Source organism: Esox lucius, chromosome 13 (genome assembly GCF_011004845.1).
Source record: "Esox lucius isolate fEsoLuc1 chromosome 13, fEsoLuc1.pri, whole genome shotgun sequence".
NCBI classification, from domain to species: domain Eukaryota; kingdom Metazoa; phylum Chordata; class Actinopteri; order Esociformes; family Esocidae; genus Esox; species Esox lucius.
Genome location: NC_047581.1, coordinates 15864236 through 15883021, shown reverse-complemented (window position 1 = coordinate 15883021; position 18786 = coordinate 15864236). Strand labels below are relative to the sequence as shown.

The window sequence follows — 18786 nt, the reverse complement described above, 5'->3', positions numbered from 1 at the left end:
ATTGGAGAAGGAGCAAGGCAGACCACTTGTGTGGTCTGCCTTGCTCCTTCACCTTGTTCCTGTAGATAAAACCACCCACTATTCCCTATGTTCTAATCCTAAACCTAACCTTAACCACAATAGCCTATCCTCTATGCCTAAACCTAACATAATTCTAACACGTTACCATTACCCCAGTTGTCCATTTTATCATAAACCTCACCTTTCTTTCCTGGGGAGACCGGCTAAAAAACCTTGTAGGAACTAGTAGTCCCACACATATAACCAAAATGCTGATGCCCATAGTGCATAAAACTCTTCTGTGCTTTGTTGCAACACACATTACTGAATTCCAAACTGCCTCTGGAAGCAATGTCAGCACCAGAACTGTTTGTTGGGAGCTTCATGGATATGGGTTTCCATGGCCGAGTAGCCACATACAAACCTAAGATCACCATGAGCAATGCAAAGCGTCAGCTGGAGACGTATAAAGCTTGCACACCAACTGTGCACCAGGCCTACTTATACATGCCTAAAACACACAAATGTTAGCATTTTGGCAGTTACAACAGATCCATAGATTTTTATTGTGGCTAGATTCTCACTGATTTTCAAACCTCAGTTGTAAAAGCCAAGATGCTATGACTATTCACAGTTGTTCTGTGGTTGTAACTGAGTAACCTGATGGGTGCACATTTCTAGCTTAATCTTTATAATTTATAATAGCATGTTGTTGATTCAAATATGCCATATAAGACATACAGTGGAACTTCATTTGTTTATATAATGTATTATTATTTAACAACATTTTTAACATTGGAAATAGTGACATAGTTTAAATGTCCAATGTTCCCACTGTATTTTCAAACAATTTACGTTACGTTATATCGCTTTAATGAAGGCGAACGTAGAATTTCACTATTGTTCCTAAGTCCTATAGTTGCTAACTTCCAATACGTTGTCCTCTAAGCATATCTATGGAAAAGACCTAGACAACCATTTCAGATGCCGTAGCGATACACTTCCGGTTGCTACATTTTTTTTGCAGTGACTGACATAGCTGGAGTGGGGGGAGGCCTGATTAGAGAAAGCAAGCTACTAGGGGAAATGGGCGACGTTTGATCGGGAAAGGTAAGTTCGACATATTGTAACAGATTCAATCACTTCTGATTAATAGTGTGCTGTTTTAAAACGTTGCATTGTGTAATTTAATGTAAAGGGTTTGAAGGCTAACTGCGCGCTAGGTCGCTGTCTAACTTGGGTAGCTAGCTAACATACTGACACTACTGTAACATCGTTAGCGTTGACGCCTAGCTAGCTAATTTTGGAAGAATTTGCCAGTAAAACAATGCTTCACAAGTTAGGACATCATCTCCGATATTCATTAATAAACCTTATCCCGGGGCAACTCCTACTGATTTGTTCTCAATTATACTGGCTAAAGTACTTTGCTAAGTAACAAACGTCAACTTATTTTGTAAGCCTGGCTGTCAGTCTTGTTTCATGCTGTTGGTTGTAACGTTAGCCACATAGCTAGCTAGTTAACTAGCCTGTCAGAATGGGTTTAACATGTCAGTTCAGGCGGCAGAGGAAACTAGTTTCTATACTGTACTAGACCAGTGGCTATTAGTAGTAGCTTACATTAGTTTCAACTTTTTAGAAACTATACTGTGTTATGTTGCTGAGTCTTTTTACTCCACGCAAGATGTGGTACTCGTCAGCCGGTTAGGGTAACGCCACTTTTTGGATTTGATGTAATTAACGTTTATAACGTTCCTGTAAATCGTGGAATCGGGTGAAACTCGGCAAGATGTATGTATTGCTTGTCCGAAAAAGAAGTCAAAACCTTCGGAACATGATTATCTTCTCCGCCAAGCAGTGTACCTGTATCAAGAGGAAGAGCCTTTTGCTTGTACAGTAGCTAGGTGTAATATCGTACATCTGATTAGTTATTATTAACCTGTAAGACATGTATATTATTTACGTTTTTCTATAAACGTCGACAGGGGGCGATGTAATAGGGGGTATTTGGGCGGGGGAACAGCTCCTCGTGGGATGACGCTTATGTCTGTTGATACGGATGTAAAAACAATACAATAATTTAATTAGTTTTCTCAATAACAGGTGGTCTTTGAATTGTTTCACACAATTCACGGTTATAAATGCTTCAACCTGTTTTGTTAACAATGACCCTTAGCTGAACTGTTAAGAGTTTGTTAGTTTGGACGGTGCCACCAACATAATTTGACGTCGCTAGCAGATATGTATTTTTAATCGACGTCAGCCATATATAAATAATTTTTGGCAAATTTTGGCATATCCATTTTATTTTTTGTGATTACATTTTAACAGTAAATAAAATAAATTACACCTCCATTTAAACACCTCCATTACCCATCCATACGGCCCTGTAATACCAATTAAGCCACCTGCAACTGCCAGACAACATGGATGAAGTGAAATTCTGAAGCTTGCACCTGACCCTAAACCAGGAAATATAGAAAATGCTGGGCAACATACAGTTCGCATAGCTTTGTTTAGATCAAGTGTTTCACAACATGAGTTGTGACAGCTGAAAAGTAGCTTACTTTGAGGCATACTGTGGCCTAGCCATATCATTCAACCCAATCACACTTTATCAGAAAAATATGTTATGACCCTAAACCTGCATACATCATGGAATTAACTGTTGGGACTGTGTCAACCAGCGCATCACTACAAGCCAGGTAAACCTGTTAGAGCAAGCTCTCCGTTTCTGCTAGGGCGTTCCCAAGCATTCTGTGCGTGAGCATTTCTTTTGTGTGGCACATGAGCCTCTTGACACAATGCAACCAAATCATAAACATTTACTCTACTGTTAATGTAGATTCAATGAAAGTAGGCGCTTCAACATTTTTCACAACAGTAACGTTTTTCAATGATTGACAAATTCGGTACTACTACACAACCATTGAGCCATAAACCATACCTTCTGGAAAGCTCAATTTTATTCCAGATAAACTGCACTATTAGAGTAGGCACATTGCAGAGATAATTGTAATTCATATTACGGGACTATATTGGAATTATTCCTTGTATTTGATATGTAGCTACCTAGGAATTAGCACCTTATGTGAAAGGGAAACTTTTACAAATATAACTACATGGTGTTTAAACAGGATTTAGCATTTAGTTTCACTTTCTCATAAGTTGCTTAGCCTATTTCTAAAAATCATGTTTGATTACACTTTTGGATAGTAGTTACAAGGTAAAGTATTAGAGTTCTAAGTAGTCAGTAAAGTGATTGCTTTGTGTACTTATCTTTTGGAACGACCATAACCAGTATGTTTTTGAAATGTCTGTGCTATAAAATCATGGTCACATGACGAACAAGAAGGTGTGTTTTATTCCCTATTGGCATGTTTACTAGAATAATTAGCATGGATAGTTATTATTGACGATTATTTAAACGGGTTAGCTGGGAATGCATTTTCCTCAGTTTCTGCTCTGGATAAATATAGAATTAATTAACTTAGGAACCTATGATCCATCAGTAACCATAATGCTTTTTGGTGTCATGCATGTGCAATTGGCATGCTGACTGCAAGAATGTCCACCAGAGCTGGTGACCGTGAATTGAATGTTCATTTCTCTACCATAAGCCGTCTCCAAAGGCGTTTCAGAGAATTTGGCAGTACGTCCAACTGGCCTCACAATCGCAGACCACGTGTAACCACCCCAGCCCAGGACCTCCACATCCAGCATCTTCACCTCCAAGATCCCCTGGACAGCTGCTGCAACAATCAGTTTGCATAACCAAAGAATTTCTGCACAAACTGTCAGACACTGTCTCAGGGAAGCTCATCTGAATGCTTGTCTCCTCATCGGGGGGTCGACCTGACTGCAGTTCGTCATCGTAACCGAGTTGAGTGGGCAAATGCTCACATTTGATGGCAACTGGCACTTTGGAGAGGTGTTCTCTTCACGGGTTGAATCCCAGTTTTCACTGTGCAGGGCAGATGGCAGGCAGCATATATGGAGTCGTGTGGGTGAGCGGTTTCCTGATGTCAACATTGTGGAGTTGGGGTTATGGTATGGACAGGTGTGTGTTATGGACAACGAACACAGGTGCTTTTATTGATGGCATTTTGAATGCACAGAGATACCGTGACGAGATCCTGAGGCCCATTTTTGTCCCATTCATCCATGACCGTCACCTCATAATGCATTGCCCCATGTTGCAAGGATCTGTACACAATTCCCGGAAGCTGAAACATCCCAGTTCTTGCATGGCCAGCATACTCACCAGACATGTCACCCATTGAGCATGTTTGGGATGCTCTGGATTGGCATATATGACTTTGTTCAGTGTATTAATATAAGATAAACAATGTCTCAATTCAAAACACAACTTATGCCTTTAAGCCATACTAAACTGAAGTCTCTGATAAGCAAACAATGACACTTGTTTTAGATCATGCTGCGCCATGGCTTCAATTTGTTCTCTAGGTGTGCTTCCATCACTCTCTTGTTCCCAGATGTGACTACAGATTTGTCCATTTTTATGCTGACTGTTTTTTGCAAAGTGAAGTATTGTATTTTACGTGTCTGTCCACTGTTGTAGCCACAGCCTCCCCAAAATGGGTTGACTAGTGACTTTTTGTTAACATGAACTCTTTTCCAGATTTTAGCATTGAGCCCAAAAAGCAATTGTCGTCTCGCCAGACCATAGAAACCCCTTACACTTGGTTTCAGTCTTCCACATGCCCTATGCCAAACTAGGTTAGATGATCAAGAATAGCTTTCTTTTTGCAACTCTCTTTTAAAGGCCACTTTTGTGAGACATCCGGCCTATTGGTGTAATATGCACAGTGTCTCCCATCTTGGTGATGGAAGACTGTAACTCCTTTAGAGTTGCCATAGGCCTCTTGGTGGCAGGGTTCAATATTAATGATGGCCAACTGGCCGAGGGCCAAGAATACCTAACGACGGGCTCAATTTCCCCATTTAAATTTATAGTATCGTATTAAAATGTTTGCTTTTCATCTTTGTCACTCTTCCCACTTCGATTTTTGCTTGTTATCACATTAAAATGCATATGTGGCGGTTCTTATCCCCCCTGGGTGTGGTACAGTGCCGGAGTCATCTTTCTAACCAATAATATTCAATGGCTCGTCTGTTTTGACCAATCATTGTTCTTAATGCATTCTGGCGCATGACCCAAATATGGTAGGCTATCGTACGAGCCAGAGCCAAAGCACATTTTTGTTTTTTCGTGGAAAGACCAAGTTCCATGTGTCAAGATCAATAATGGCAAGGGACACGAACTGCCGTTCATGTCGTGTGTCCCCGACGAAAGCCGATAAGGCAGCATCGTTTATTAAGGGAACGAACAATAACCGAAAACCTGCTCTTTCGTCCCTGCAGCATGTCGCGTGTGTTGTAGCCAAACAGGCTGCTGACAACCCTGCGGCTGCACCTGTGAACATATGCCTGCTCCGAGTGAATATGTTGGCGCGTTGCCAAATTGAAAAACGAATTACGACTGCTTATCATGTTGTGAAAAATTATAAACCATTCACAGGCTAGGTCCATGACAGTCTGTTGAATATGGATAGAGAAACCATACGGACATGGCTTGTCGACATTAAGTGTCATGTTAACTATGCCTACCTAAGCGCTTGCTAGCAGTGACACACAAGAAGCCAGTCAACCAACTAGTGCAAGTAGTGTATTGAAATATATTTATGTAACCATAAATATATTAACTCAATTATTGTATTTTCATGCTTTTGTCTCATTTCATGAAAATATATTTAAAGTAGCTAATATTTTGATAACCGTTTATTAAAAAGTAATGCTGTGCATTGCATCATTTTTGTATACAGCAATTGCTTGTATCAGCTCTCATTTCTCATACAGGCCTGGCACCACGAGGGGGCAAGAGGGGGCTTAGCTCCCTCAGTTGAATTTTCTGCCCCCCAGTTTGTTTTAAATACTCTATAGAAAAATGTGATTTTGCTTTTACTGTTGATTAGGTACCGTGTCTAAAAATCCAATACCTTTGATTGGCCTTGACAAGTGTTCCTCTACTATAGAGACTAAAGTTGGGGCCGTATCCTAAGAAACTTTTGATTAGATTAAACTTTGTCATTGAACAGTACAGTACAACAAAATGCAGTTAGCATCTAACCATTAGTGAAGGCAAGTGCAAATGGTAGTTTTTATATATGTTTAAGAATTGTGAGATTAAATAAATATTGATAATGCAGTATTCATGATCAGTATCGTGCAACCCTACCCGTTTTAGAGGACTGTCTAATCCAGACAGTTGTGCCATATTTTCTCAAGTCCTTAGTGGTTTTTACTGTGCTGCAGGGGATCTTCTGCCCAGGAAATGTTCTTATATCCTATCCTTGACTGGGGCTTTTAAACCTTATTCCAGATGTATGTTTGTTCATCTGCTTGAAGTCGTTTTTTTTTTTAATTCTACTTCACATCCCAGAAAAAGGTGTATTTAACCTAAATACAGATTTGTATTTAAAAGTTAAGTGTATATCAAATTATTTTCATCAGGCTACAATAATCTTTCAAGAATATCCCTACATGGCAAAACTTATGTCTTATTTTTCATTTGAATGTTTTTTTTTACAAATTCATAGGTATACAATTTATACATTTTCCTCTTTAATATTGCGTTATTCTCGCCAATTTCAATGTTCATTCCCCATCCATGGTTTTAAAGAGTGGCAAAACATTGTTGAAACATGGCGGCAAACACTGGGAATTCTATGGAGCTACTGCACAAGCCGGTCAAATGTTCAGCTTTTACAGTCCATGAGTGTTTAGATCACCTCACAAAACGTAAAAACAAAGGTATGCAAACACACTGCAAATTCTTAGGCACTTGTGACCCATATTCAGCACCTGCTGCTTCTTTACATTGTTAAAAACAGTGACATCCCTGCCAGAGCTGAATTTTGGGGATGTGTACATATACCCTGTGGAGAATCCATCCTCTTACACTGCAACCAAAATGAAAGCGTACAAAAGTACAGACAGCTATCTGTACATTCGATCAGGAGGTGAAGGTGAAAAAATTCATGCGAAGTTGAGTGCTAATTTACCTAAATTACAGTTGGTTCTATGGGTATAATACAGACACTAACACCATATGTTTAATAGTGTTTGAAGTGTGTACTGTTTTTGTATATAGTAAGCAAGTATGCCAGTGTTGGGACCGATTGGGACATACTACCTCATCAGAAAATTGTCTTGACATAATACAATTTTGTCACACATTCTCACACAGAGTTTGAGTATTTAGCTAGACACCATTAATAAATGTTGATGAACTGACTAACATTTCTTAAGTTTATTTCCACCACAAATAGCGTCTATGAAGTGTATGGCGTTTATTAGCCAGTAATAGGCCTACTAGTATCTACTAACTTACTACTTGGAATAGTTTGAAGAATTGAGCAATTGCTAGTGAGACTGTTCATTTTTCTTTCATTCGTGAATGACATTGATACAATAACTATCATAACAACTATAGGGGAAGATAACTTTTTTTTAGAGTGAAAAGAGAGTATCGTGGAAAGCCCTCCTCTTTTACTGCATAAGGGGTTGTGAGCTATAGGCTATTACCTATAGCTCACAGAAATGGTTGCAATATAATCGTAAACAGTTTTATTTTAGGCTTACTATAACGTAGCAACAGAACGTTGTAGCCAGCAACGTTTTTGTCTATTCTGAACAAATTGTAGTACCTAATTTATATCAGCGGCAAGGCTCTGTCGCTTACGTAGAATGCCCAAGGGGTAGTCACTCAGTAAGAGACATTCGTTCGGCTCTGCTTACGTGGTCGGGCAAAAATGTGATGGCTTATCTTTTGATGATAGATATGTAGCCTCGCACAGCCTGTTCCTGCAAGCTTACATTTAAAAGCTACACGGATATCAGTTTGTTTGAGCGGAGCAGACTTATGTTTCAAGCTGGCTACCATTTGCAGGCATTGAGGAAAAATAAATAGGCAAATATCACGGCAAGTGTGATTTTACATAACCAAATAAACAAACATTTATTTTTAATGTATTTTTTAATGTTGACATTGAGTGTGAAGATTTGACATTGTGGTAGTGCTTGCATGTTCTGTAGAGCACAGAACCACTCTTATGTAATTGCAAAGCTGACCCAAAGTACTACTGGTAAACAATTCCTAGATTTGCCCCTGATGCCAGACAAAACCAATGGTGTTCTGTGTATAATAAGGGCCTATATAATTTGTTTTAACAAGCTAAGCATGATCTCTGGATACAGTAGTACAAAGTTCAGGTCCATGCAAGTTCACCTAGTTCACCAGAGATTTAGTTCCTTAGTATACCAATGCTCAGTGTAATATTAACTTGTTGGTCAGTACATTTGTGTACTTTTCAATAGCTAATGCACATTTCACTTAGTGTGTAAGCCTAATATCTAGACATTTGTGGGTACATCCAATAAAAACAAAAGCCAGTGCTTTATAGATTTTCTGTTTTGAGAACAAAACCCCCTAGCCCATACAATATTTTAGATTTGATTATGTTTCCGTATTGAAGGAGTTACCTAGGCACTGCCCCGTCAACCATGGATCTTTTTCCTAGGGCGTGTCCGAAGCCATATCGATTGTCTTGTTCATGAGTGAGTGTTATGACTTACTGCACCCGTTAAACCCAACATTTTTATCATGATTATTCTTGATGAACTGTAAAATGTTATTTAATTGTCATTAGTGTTGATTTTTACGATATAAGACCACACTCGTTTGACTGGTCAGATGATGGTCTGACTTTGAATGTGTCAGCAATATCATTTATGTGAGGTTTTCATTTTAATACATTTTGTGTTGTGAAATAATTAAAGGGTAATTTCACCACAGCACATCTACTTAATGTAGTAATTGTTCATGTGAATCTGCTTCATTTGTTTTGGTCTGTTCATAATGAATACCACAATTTACAGGTGCTGAGTATGATGTATACTATGGTACCCATAATATAGCACTGCATCAATTCCCACAGCCACTGTTTGTTTAGAGAGAAGTAAGGCACTAGGGATGAAAACGTTACCGGTTTCACGATAAACCATGGCAAAATTCCCAATGGTTAGTATTACCGTTTCAAATTTTAATTATCACTAAAACCGTTTTTGTTTGCAGTGGTGTGAAAAAACCTGCGATAAATACTGTCCAGCATCAACCAATGTTAACTGTCTGACACAGGCGCAGCATTCAACATGGGTTTAGTTTTTGGCGAGTCCACATGTTAATATGACAGTGCTCTTCTTAGAGGGCCGAAGTACGGTCATATTTGGGGGTTTTCAGGAGTGCTGAGGGAAACTCAATCGAAGATGGTCAGCCTGTCTGCAGAACATGCAAAGAATTTGCTTAAAAAACAACTTAAGATCACTTCAGTCATCGTGACCACCACCCACTCCTTTAAAGCGAATGCAGTGTTGCCAGATGGGGTGGTTTCTTGAAAATTGGGCTATTTTTAATGACAGTGTGCGGGGAAAGAATGGCCTTGGGCTGGTCGATTTACAGATAGGGTTGCATAGAATAAATTGTGTTTGGGTGTTTTTCTTTGTCAGCATGTGATTTTTCAGTTTACAGTTAATGAAATCTGGCAACCCTGAATGGAACGTAAGTTAATCCGGACAAGTTATGGTAATATACTGACATTTTAACATTTTAATCTTAAGTGAACAAAGATGCATTCATGCAGGATGTTAGGCCAGCAGCAACTTATTTCTTTATGAAGGAGAGAAAGGACATACGATCAGTGCTCTTCATTTGATTTGTTTAAGTTTTTTGTTATTTTAATGTCAACACCTCTGTTTACGTATGACTGCATTGTTCTTACATGGCCATTGCCTGATTTGTGTTGCTTTAAAATGCACATTCGATTTGCTAACTTAATGTTAAATAAGCAAACGTGTTCTTATTTTAATGTTTATGCACACAATGTGCATAGTGCTGCTAATTTAATTTGTTGTTTGTTGATTTTCAATATAAAACTTAGTTAAATGATTTCAGTGTGTGTATTCGTACTTTAACAATACCGCCATAATACAGCCAATTGTGATTATCTCAGACACTGTAAAGAATGATCTATTCTCTCCTTCTCCAATTCCCTCCTCTCCATCTATTCTCTCCTCCTCCAATTCCCTCCTCTCCATCTATTCTCTCCTCCTCCAATTCCCTCCTCTCCATCTATTCTCTCCTCTTCCAATTTCCTCCTCTCCATCTATTCTTTAATTTCTACCTCTCTCCTCTGTTCCTCTTCCATTATTGCCTTATCTTTTTTTCCTCACCTCTCTGCCCTGGTAGGCTGCTAATCTGTTTCTCCTAATTTAATGTTTTTCAGGTTCAGAAAAATACAATTTAATTCAGACTTTCATCAGAATAACTGAAGTTACCTAACACTATTTCGCCCTTGCTCTTTTGCTGCAACTGTTAAAAATATTTCAACAAACAACTTAAGAAAAATCAAATTCAAAACTAGCTAACATGGTAAAATATTACTGTTAGCTAGCAAAACTTGGTTTGCCTTTCGTCATTGTTTCTCAGTATAACTGGGGATACAGTTGTGACAGCAATATTAATCGCTACATCTGAGGTGAGAATAATTTGTTTTAACTGAAATGTTAGCTAATTAATGTAGTCAAGCAAAGAAACAATTGGTACCTTCAATGTGCGTTCTTATGGTGATCTCCTTCCTTCTACAGAGGAATACCCTCTTAAATAATTTGTTTCACACGCTGGGAGAACGAGTTGTTTCTCATGGTGCTCACAGGGAAAACGTTTTTTATGTCTGTTCTTCTCATATAGCTCATTGGTGGCTCTGATTACTACTGTATGTGATCTGTGTTCCTCTAATCTCATGCAGAAAAAAGCACAACAAGCTAAATACCCTTAAAAACATGTTTACAAGAAATTAGTCCATTAAAAAACTCATTTAAATTAGTCCATTAAAAATATATTTAATAAAAAATTTTCTCCTTGAAGTGGCAAATTATTTTGCCATGGCATGTTGCCACGGTAAAATGAACTCAACGGAATCACTGTTACCTACTAAATGAAAACTTTGTATTTAATGCTCTAGTTAGTATTTTCATAAAACCGCCATGTTATAGAGACCGTTTTGTCATGATGTCTTATTCATTACTTTCTCTGTTCTTTTGCCAGGCTGTTTACAATCTGGAGCGATATATCCAAGAGATGGACGACGGCAGCGCCTACATAGAGTTTGACGTGCCCGAGTTCAGCAACACTGTCCTCAACCAGCTCAATGAGTTGCGACTGCAGGGGAAGCTATGTGACATCATTGTTCACATCCAGGGGCAGCCGTTCCGGGCTCATAAGGCCGTGCTGGCGGCCAGCTCGCCGTACTTCCGCGACCACTCTTCACTGGGCACGATGAGTGGCCTGTCCATCTCTGTCATCAAGAACCCCAAGGTGTTTGAGCAGCTCCTGGCCTTCTGCTACACAGGCCGCATGTCCCTGCAGCTCAAGGATGTCATCAGCTTCCTCACAGCAGCTAGCTTCCTGCAGATGCAGAACATAATTGATAAGTGCACCCAGATCCTGGAGAGCATCCACTCCAAGATCAACGTCCCCTCTAGCGACGCCAGCCCGGAAAAGGAGGCCTCCCAAGCCAGCCACAATGGTGTGAAGGACAGCAGCCTCTTCGTCAATCCCACTCAGATCTCCCCCCCGTACTACTCCAGGCACAGCGTTGAGGCCCGCTCAGAGCTGGCGGCGGGGAAAGGCCATGGCCGGGCACGTCACCAGGAGGAGGGCCAGTCCGACCGCGGGAGCAGCGACAGTGTGTCGGAGCAGGAGGCGGCAATGGAAGGAGACTCTGAGCAGGTGGAGCTGATTGGGAAGGACGGCCAGGTGACCGACGTGCACGTGAAGTTGGAGAAGACGGACCGGCCCAGCTACTCGGACAGCTCTTCGGCGGGTGACGACGGCTACCACACGGAGCTGGTGGATGGAGAGCAAGTGCTTGCCGTCAGCGTTGGGTCCTATGGTCCCGTCATTCAGCCGGCAGGCTACACTTACCCAGGCCTGTCGTCCCCCTGCTTCGTCAGCCTCAGCAACTCCAGCCCTTCCCGCTCCATTCTCAGCGGCTTCAGGGGTGGCCGGGCGCGAGCCAAGCGCCCCCCGGTGGCCGTACCAGCGGAGGTTCTCAGTCAGATCAAACCAGGAAACGCAGAGGATCTCAGCGAGGCAGCCTTGGGCCAATCAGGCTTTGAGAACAACATCCGGGAACGGAGTCTCCGCAGCCAATGGTACCCCTATAATGAAAGGCTCATCTGTATCTACTGTGGCAAGTCCTTCAATCAAAAGGGCAGCCTGGACCGCCACATGCGTCTGCATATGGGAATCACACCTTTCGTCTGCAAGTTTTGTGGCAAGAAGTACACGCGCAAAGACCAGCTGGAGTACCACATCCGGGGCCACACAGACAACAAGCCCTTCCACTGCCAGATCTGTGGCAAGTGCTTCCCCTTCCAGGGCACCCTTAACCAGCATCTGAGGAAGAAGCACTTGGGGGCCACGGAGGGCACCAACCACATGGACTCTCCAGAGACGACGGAGGGAAGCTCTAGTCAGAAGGAGCCGGAGGATGCTTCAGAGGGGATGGCCTTTGAGACACAGTATGCTGAGGAAGATCCAGCCAACGACATAGAGGAGAGCTCTCCCTGCAGCCCAGAGGAAGCCCAGGCGTCCAGATGTGATTTTTAGGTCTTGATTCTAGTCGAGGAAGCTTTAAGAGACGCTATTTTAATTGTTAAGGATTTGTTTTGGAAATGGTTCTGACACATGTTGAACCTGCCTTGTGCGTCCAGGTTTTTTTGCCTGTTCGTTTTTTGGGAAGTCAACTGTTGTTTAATGTAAAGAAGAAAAAAGGGTGCTTTTTTCAAATCGATTATTTCAAAGGGAATAAGGAATATCAACTTGCTATTGATGAGGCGGCCTCAATAATCAAGGCTTCCTTGTTGTTTTTTTTTTTTTTTTTTTTTTTCATGTTTTGTAAACATAATTACAGAGTCATATAGGCATGTTGCAATAATCGATAATGTGAAAGCTCTTATGCTTGTCACATCACGTTTCACCAGACCTGTTTTTGCACACTTGACCAAAGGAGGTCACTTTACTCACAAGGAATGATTTTTCTGCCTGTGCAAAGCTTCGTTTTACATATCCATTCAATACCTCATGATGCAACTACATACTCATATCAGACAGTATTTTAGCTTTTATGAAACTCCATCGGGTTCTACCTCATAGCCAAGAACCTAACAGAAACAGAAGTGTTCTCCGTTTTAAAACACAGCTTTGTTTTGGGGTCTCCGTTTTGCATTTGCCAAACTCTAGGCTGAACATCCTGTCTCAACACAAAGCCTTGTTACTTTTAGATTAATATTCCTTGCTGATTGTATGAACTCTGGACTGTGTCCTTGTCCATCGTTTCATGGTCAGAGAGGATGCAATGTGGTCAAAGAACGAAGGTGCTATATTGGTGTCTGTATAAAAATATTAAGTATGTTGTGTGTTTGCATTGAGAAAGCGCAAGGAGGACAGTGGCTAGAGTACAATAATAGAAAAGCACGATACATTGTGATTTCCACTCTCTTTATAGCCAAGACTGCTTTTCAGAACGCATTGAAGCAGTTTCCTCCTATCGTCCCTTTTACCATTGACGGTCACATGCAGTTGGCCGGAGTGTTTTACAGATGCTGTTCTGTCTATGAATCCACTTGGAATCAATGATTGATCCACGTACACAGTGAAATAATTTGGTGTCTATTCTAATGCCGTTTCGTTTATTTTCAACCTGTGAAACTGTTTCTTTTTGTGGAGATGATACTCAGTGCGGAGGGCCCTCATTAGCTTAGCACAGCAGGATCAGCGCTGCCCTGGATCTGTGCATGGAATTAATATGCAAACAGGAAAAACGAAGGAATATCAACCATTTTGTTATGGCATTTTTCTGTTCACTATCCACTGGTTTCATCCACTGTTTTCATCCACTGTTTCTACCCTTTACTGATCAGTTCTGGGTTTTGAGATGAGAGGATCAAATGAGGAAGCACATAGTCTCATTGATGCCTCATCAGAAATGAAGAGTTTAATGGATAGAGTGGAGGATTTTAGAGAGAAGCTTGTTATCCAAAGTAAGGGTGCACATTTTGTAAGTGGAATGGCCAGGATGGTGATTTGGTGACAATTATGTTCATTTTTATGTATTTAGTTGTTACCTTTTGTTGAATGAAAATCAAAGCTTCTGCTTAAAAATCAAATTAGAAATGCGTTAGTCAGTGTATGCCAATTTGACAAGTGGCATTGGTAGCTAGCGTTTTCAGCCGTACTTGGTAAATGATCTTCAAGGCTTGGCTGGCATTGATTTTGGTGCATTCTGCTTGTTCAGCAATTAGCTACTCTCTCCTGGATCAGCAGTTGGACTAATGTCATTTGTCCACATTTGACAAATATAATGTACATATACAGTGCTGTGAAAAAGATGCATCCCCTTTTCAAATATGTTTGAATGTTTTTGATACTGAATTATCAGATCTTCAACTTTATTAGAAGAGAACAGTGATTTTATTTTTATTTTTTTTTGTGTATATACAAATAGGAAAAGTATATAGGAAAAAGGATAAAGTTAAGTGGCTTACCACAAACCTTCCAACTCCCACAGCCATGCTGTCAGCTGTGTTTATAATGAGCCTAGAGTACCATTACCATCCACTGCATCTAGATAGGAGTGAGAACCCACTGCATTAGGGGCAAAATTGATAGATTTATCACTAAATTACCAAAATATCTCAATGTTGTAACAAACAGTCAAAATTAAGACCAGAATTTTTGTTTTTACAGAGTCAAAAACACCTCCGGAAGTACCCTTCAAGACACTTCATAATGTAGTGTTTTCCATTTTCCAAAGAGGAACATATTGGTAACGCATGGGTCATATCAGATAGTATTTGTTCACTCAGGCTCCCGCTATCTTATTAGCTTTTGGTTTATTCAAGGTCTGATAATGTTCAGTGACTAAAATATGCACATTTCGATTGAAACAATAATGTTGGCTGTCACTTTCTGCTTGGGATGAAAGGTACTGTATGTCTACATGTGACACATGGCTCAGCACTGTAGCGCCCCATTCATGGCATAGTAACTTCCAGGGTTTAATTATATTTTCTGGCCATTCCTACAATGTGGAAAGGCTTCTCACTGCAATGGTTTCGATGAATACAGGGCTACACTATAATAAACAGTCCAGAGCAAGCTCTTATTTCGTACTTACGGTTTAGATCAGTAGGAAAGCTTTCTTGTATCCTGTTATCTTTTTGGTTTTACACACAAGCACATAATACCATAACTATGGTAGGTTTAGAGTGCAGTGTGTTTAACGTCCACAAGTGGGTGTGGACAAGAGCATTTTCTCCATTTAATGTAGCGCTGCCATTTACAATGCCAATATATATATATTTTTTAATCAAACCTTTACCCACCCCTTGTCTTTGTCAGTAATGCATTATTTTGCTGGGATTCTGTATCGTACAGTTTGCATGTCCATACCATGTTAAGTTTGGTCAAAAATGCAGTCTTTTTCCACTGAACCTACACAAAGTGTTTGTTCTCATGTTCATGGTCTTTTTTTCAGCAAAGGCCATGGAAGCTGTTCTGTTTACAAACACAAGGACCCTTAGATTTTGTGAATTTGGATTCACTGTCTCCATGTCTTGTTGCTGATTTCCTCTTGGAAATCAATGAGTCCCTTCCCGTTTGTTTTATTTTTGTTTCACCATCAACATTTGCTTGACAGCGTTGTCCAAAGTCCGCCACAGTCTATTTTCATCTGCCTGAATGTCTGCTGGTCTCAGTCTGGGATATGTATGTCGTGTGTTATGTCATTTTTGTGGTTATGCGCTGTCCACGTTTGCAAAACAGTCTCTGTAAAAGTCTTACACTCATTTTGAATTTCTCTCCCCAACCAATTCCAAGTGGTAATTGACTTGACCATGTAATATGGTGTTTTCACCATGTCTCATGTTATTAGAACCGTGCTGACTACTCCGTTCTTGTCAGGAGTCAAACCAAAGATGGCCCAATTGATAATCATCCAATGAAAAGGAGTGGTGGGAGATCAAAATAGGCATGATTTTCCAGTTCGTTGTTAATTTCAACTGATGTTCTTTTTCAAACATTGTTGAATCCCACTTAGTCTTAAGGATGTTTCCCAATATGATTTTATAGCATGAAGAACATTGATGAAGCCATAAGTATCTAATATTAAGATTTGTTTATGTAACTTTAAAATGCCAATTGTATATAATCTTGAGGAAAAAGGCCTAAATCTTCATCTGTGCCTTACTACAAACTATTGGTAGCTTTATATCCCGAACTCTATGGCACTTAGTAGACCTTTGTTTTGTGCCTGCCTTCAATGTTCAAATAAAATAAATATTGAGGGGAAGATAGATATATATATATATATATCTAAGTACTGTTGATTTTCTTTTGCATTACTTTGGACATTTTTCCAGTAATAATTTATGTGGAAAAGAAATGTCTAGAAGGAAATGGCATGGGATTGAGAAGTTCAGCGGTGAAAAGAATCATGTCGGAGAACATATGGCCACGTTGAGCTCATTTATTTTTGCATAATGGTCACTGCATTTGTGTTCAGCCCCACCATTTTGTTGCCATCAGACCCCTTTTGATACTTGTATCCATTGATAGTTTAATGGATTGTGTTTATGGTATTATGATGACTTGCATGGCATCTAAACAGTCATGAGCTGTTTGGTTCCTCACCAGGGCCATTTTGTCTATACTTTATCCTTTTCTGTTAGCACTGAGGACAATCTAGAACATCTCATTCACTCTGAGAGAAGGGAGTACAGCTGCACTCTTTCCCTCTCAAGATTCCTTTTGTAACATCTGGCCACGGGGACAGCTGTTTGAGAATGAGCAGATTTGAAAAACATGAAATTTGTAGAGCGAAAAATGGCAAGCTTATCTTGTTAGCTATATTGCACGTCGCTCACCACACAATTGTAAAGAGATGCTGATGGCAGTTTTTGGAACTCAACAATCGTTTAGTTTTTATCTCATCTGGCATGCACTTAAAAATAACCTGTCTTTGATCCATATAAATTCCAGAGGGGGTCTACGTATCTTTCTAGTCTCCCCCTTAAGGGACTCCGCTATAATGCCCTCAATAACTTTATCTTTAGGGACCTTTTTCCCTTAAATGGTGCTTCTAGACTTGTCAGGTTATTTATTGATTTTTATACACAAGACTATACACATGAATATATACGTATGGGGATGGAGGGGTAATTTGTGTAAATGCTTTTATAAACATATGTTACTAATGCCACAACACTCACCAACCAACTCAACCTGACACTTATTTGCATTCACTGTTCAGAACTATTCAGAGAAAATGCGAGGGGGTATGCTCCTGGGCCAGAAGTAATCAAAAGGAAGTGTTTACAGGGAAGACCGTTGGACTCGGCTACTTTTTGAATTTGCAGCTCGTCCAATTCGGTTTTTGAAACTGACTAACTTCAGGTAGTTTATGAACACTGATACAAAAATCTGAAAGTCTTCCATAGCTTCTCAACCCTTCTCCACTGTGTAATATACAAAAGCAATAACCTTTTTAAAGGAAATGTGTTGGTATCATTGACCGGAATTCAATTATTGGCCTGTCACGTCTTCAATAAAAACAGAGTTTTAAGGAGCTGTTAAATTGAGTAGGATGTGTGTCGATTGATATTGATTTATTTTTTATATATTTTGTGACTTCAGCCAGGTTGAGTCAAATGCTCAGTAGGTGAGACTGATATTGATCATCTAAAAAGGCGTCCAGAGCTATTGGCTGTCAGTTTAAAGCTAAGCATGTGATTCAGTCAAACCCTAAGGCACTGGTTTTAAAGTTGCACCTCCCATCTGTCAATATTGAAAGGGATTTTGGGCTGCACAGCCACATTGGCACTGGCAATGGTTTTCTTACTAAAATCAAGTCAAGGTCTCCCCTTAAGTCCTGAGGCTAGTTGTAGCTGGTCAGTGCTGCTTTAAGACTGACCTGTTTCCTTGTCTTTGAAGTGAAACTCTTTGCTCTAACATTCTATGGTCTCTGGTAATGTATTTGGTGATATGGCAAAAATAAAGTAGAACTCAGGGTTTATACTAGTGTTATAAAGTGGTCAATCTGGGCATACCGTGCGTGTGCATAGAATTCAGTCTACACTTCAGTTCAGGTGGTGAAACAAATCCTCAGTCGGTTGATTCCCAAACGTTCTGCCTCAAGGGTCTCACTGAACCCGTGTTCTTCCGTTCCCTCTCTGCATGCATGTGACAAGCACAGAGCTTCAATGCTAAGGATCAGGGGAGACCTTTTAGTTTGGCAAGGTGTCAGTCCACCTTCCTCTATTCTACATACAACCTCACAACCCAACTGTGAACCTCAGAACTCTACTGTTTTATATGACTATGAAGTAAATGAAGCTAGCTAGAGCTGATGCTGTAACTATTAACTTGCCATTTATGAATTTATTTTATAGCATGAAATATAAGATATATTTATTCAAATTATATATTTTACTCATAATCATTCTGTGCTGCTTTGTTTTGGTTCTTACGCTTGTAAATTGCTTTTTTATGATACAAAGAAATTTCAATATAAAATGCGTTTGTTAAATAAAAAATGCTGATTTGGCACTCTTGTCCAGTGGTTTTCTTGAACTGATTGTTGTAGG

General features: G+C 40.0%; 1 protein-coding gene across 1 annotated transcript; it reads left to right on the top strand.

The window, feature by feature from the left end:
* Positions 1-1028: 1028 nt before the first annotated feature.
* Positions 1029-18711, top strand: zbtb34 (zinc finger and BTB domain containing 34). Its single transcript, XM_010895702.5, has 2 exons — positions 1029-1110; positions 11186-18711. The coding sequence occupies exon 2, from the start codon at positions 11219-11221 to the stop codon at positions 12749-12751; it is 1533 nt and encodes a 510-aa protein (XP_010894004.1). The 5' UTR covers positions 1029-1110; positions 11186-11218; the 3' UTR covers positions 12752-18711.
* Positions 18712-18786: the final 75 nt, after the last annotated feature.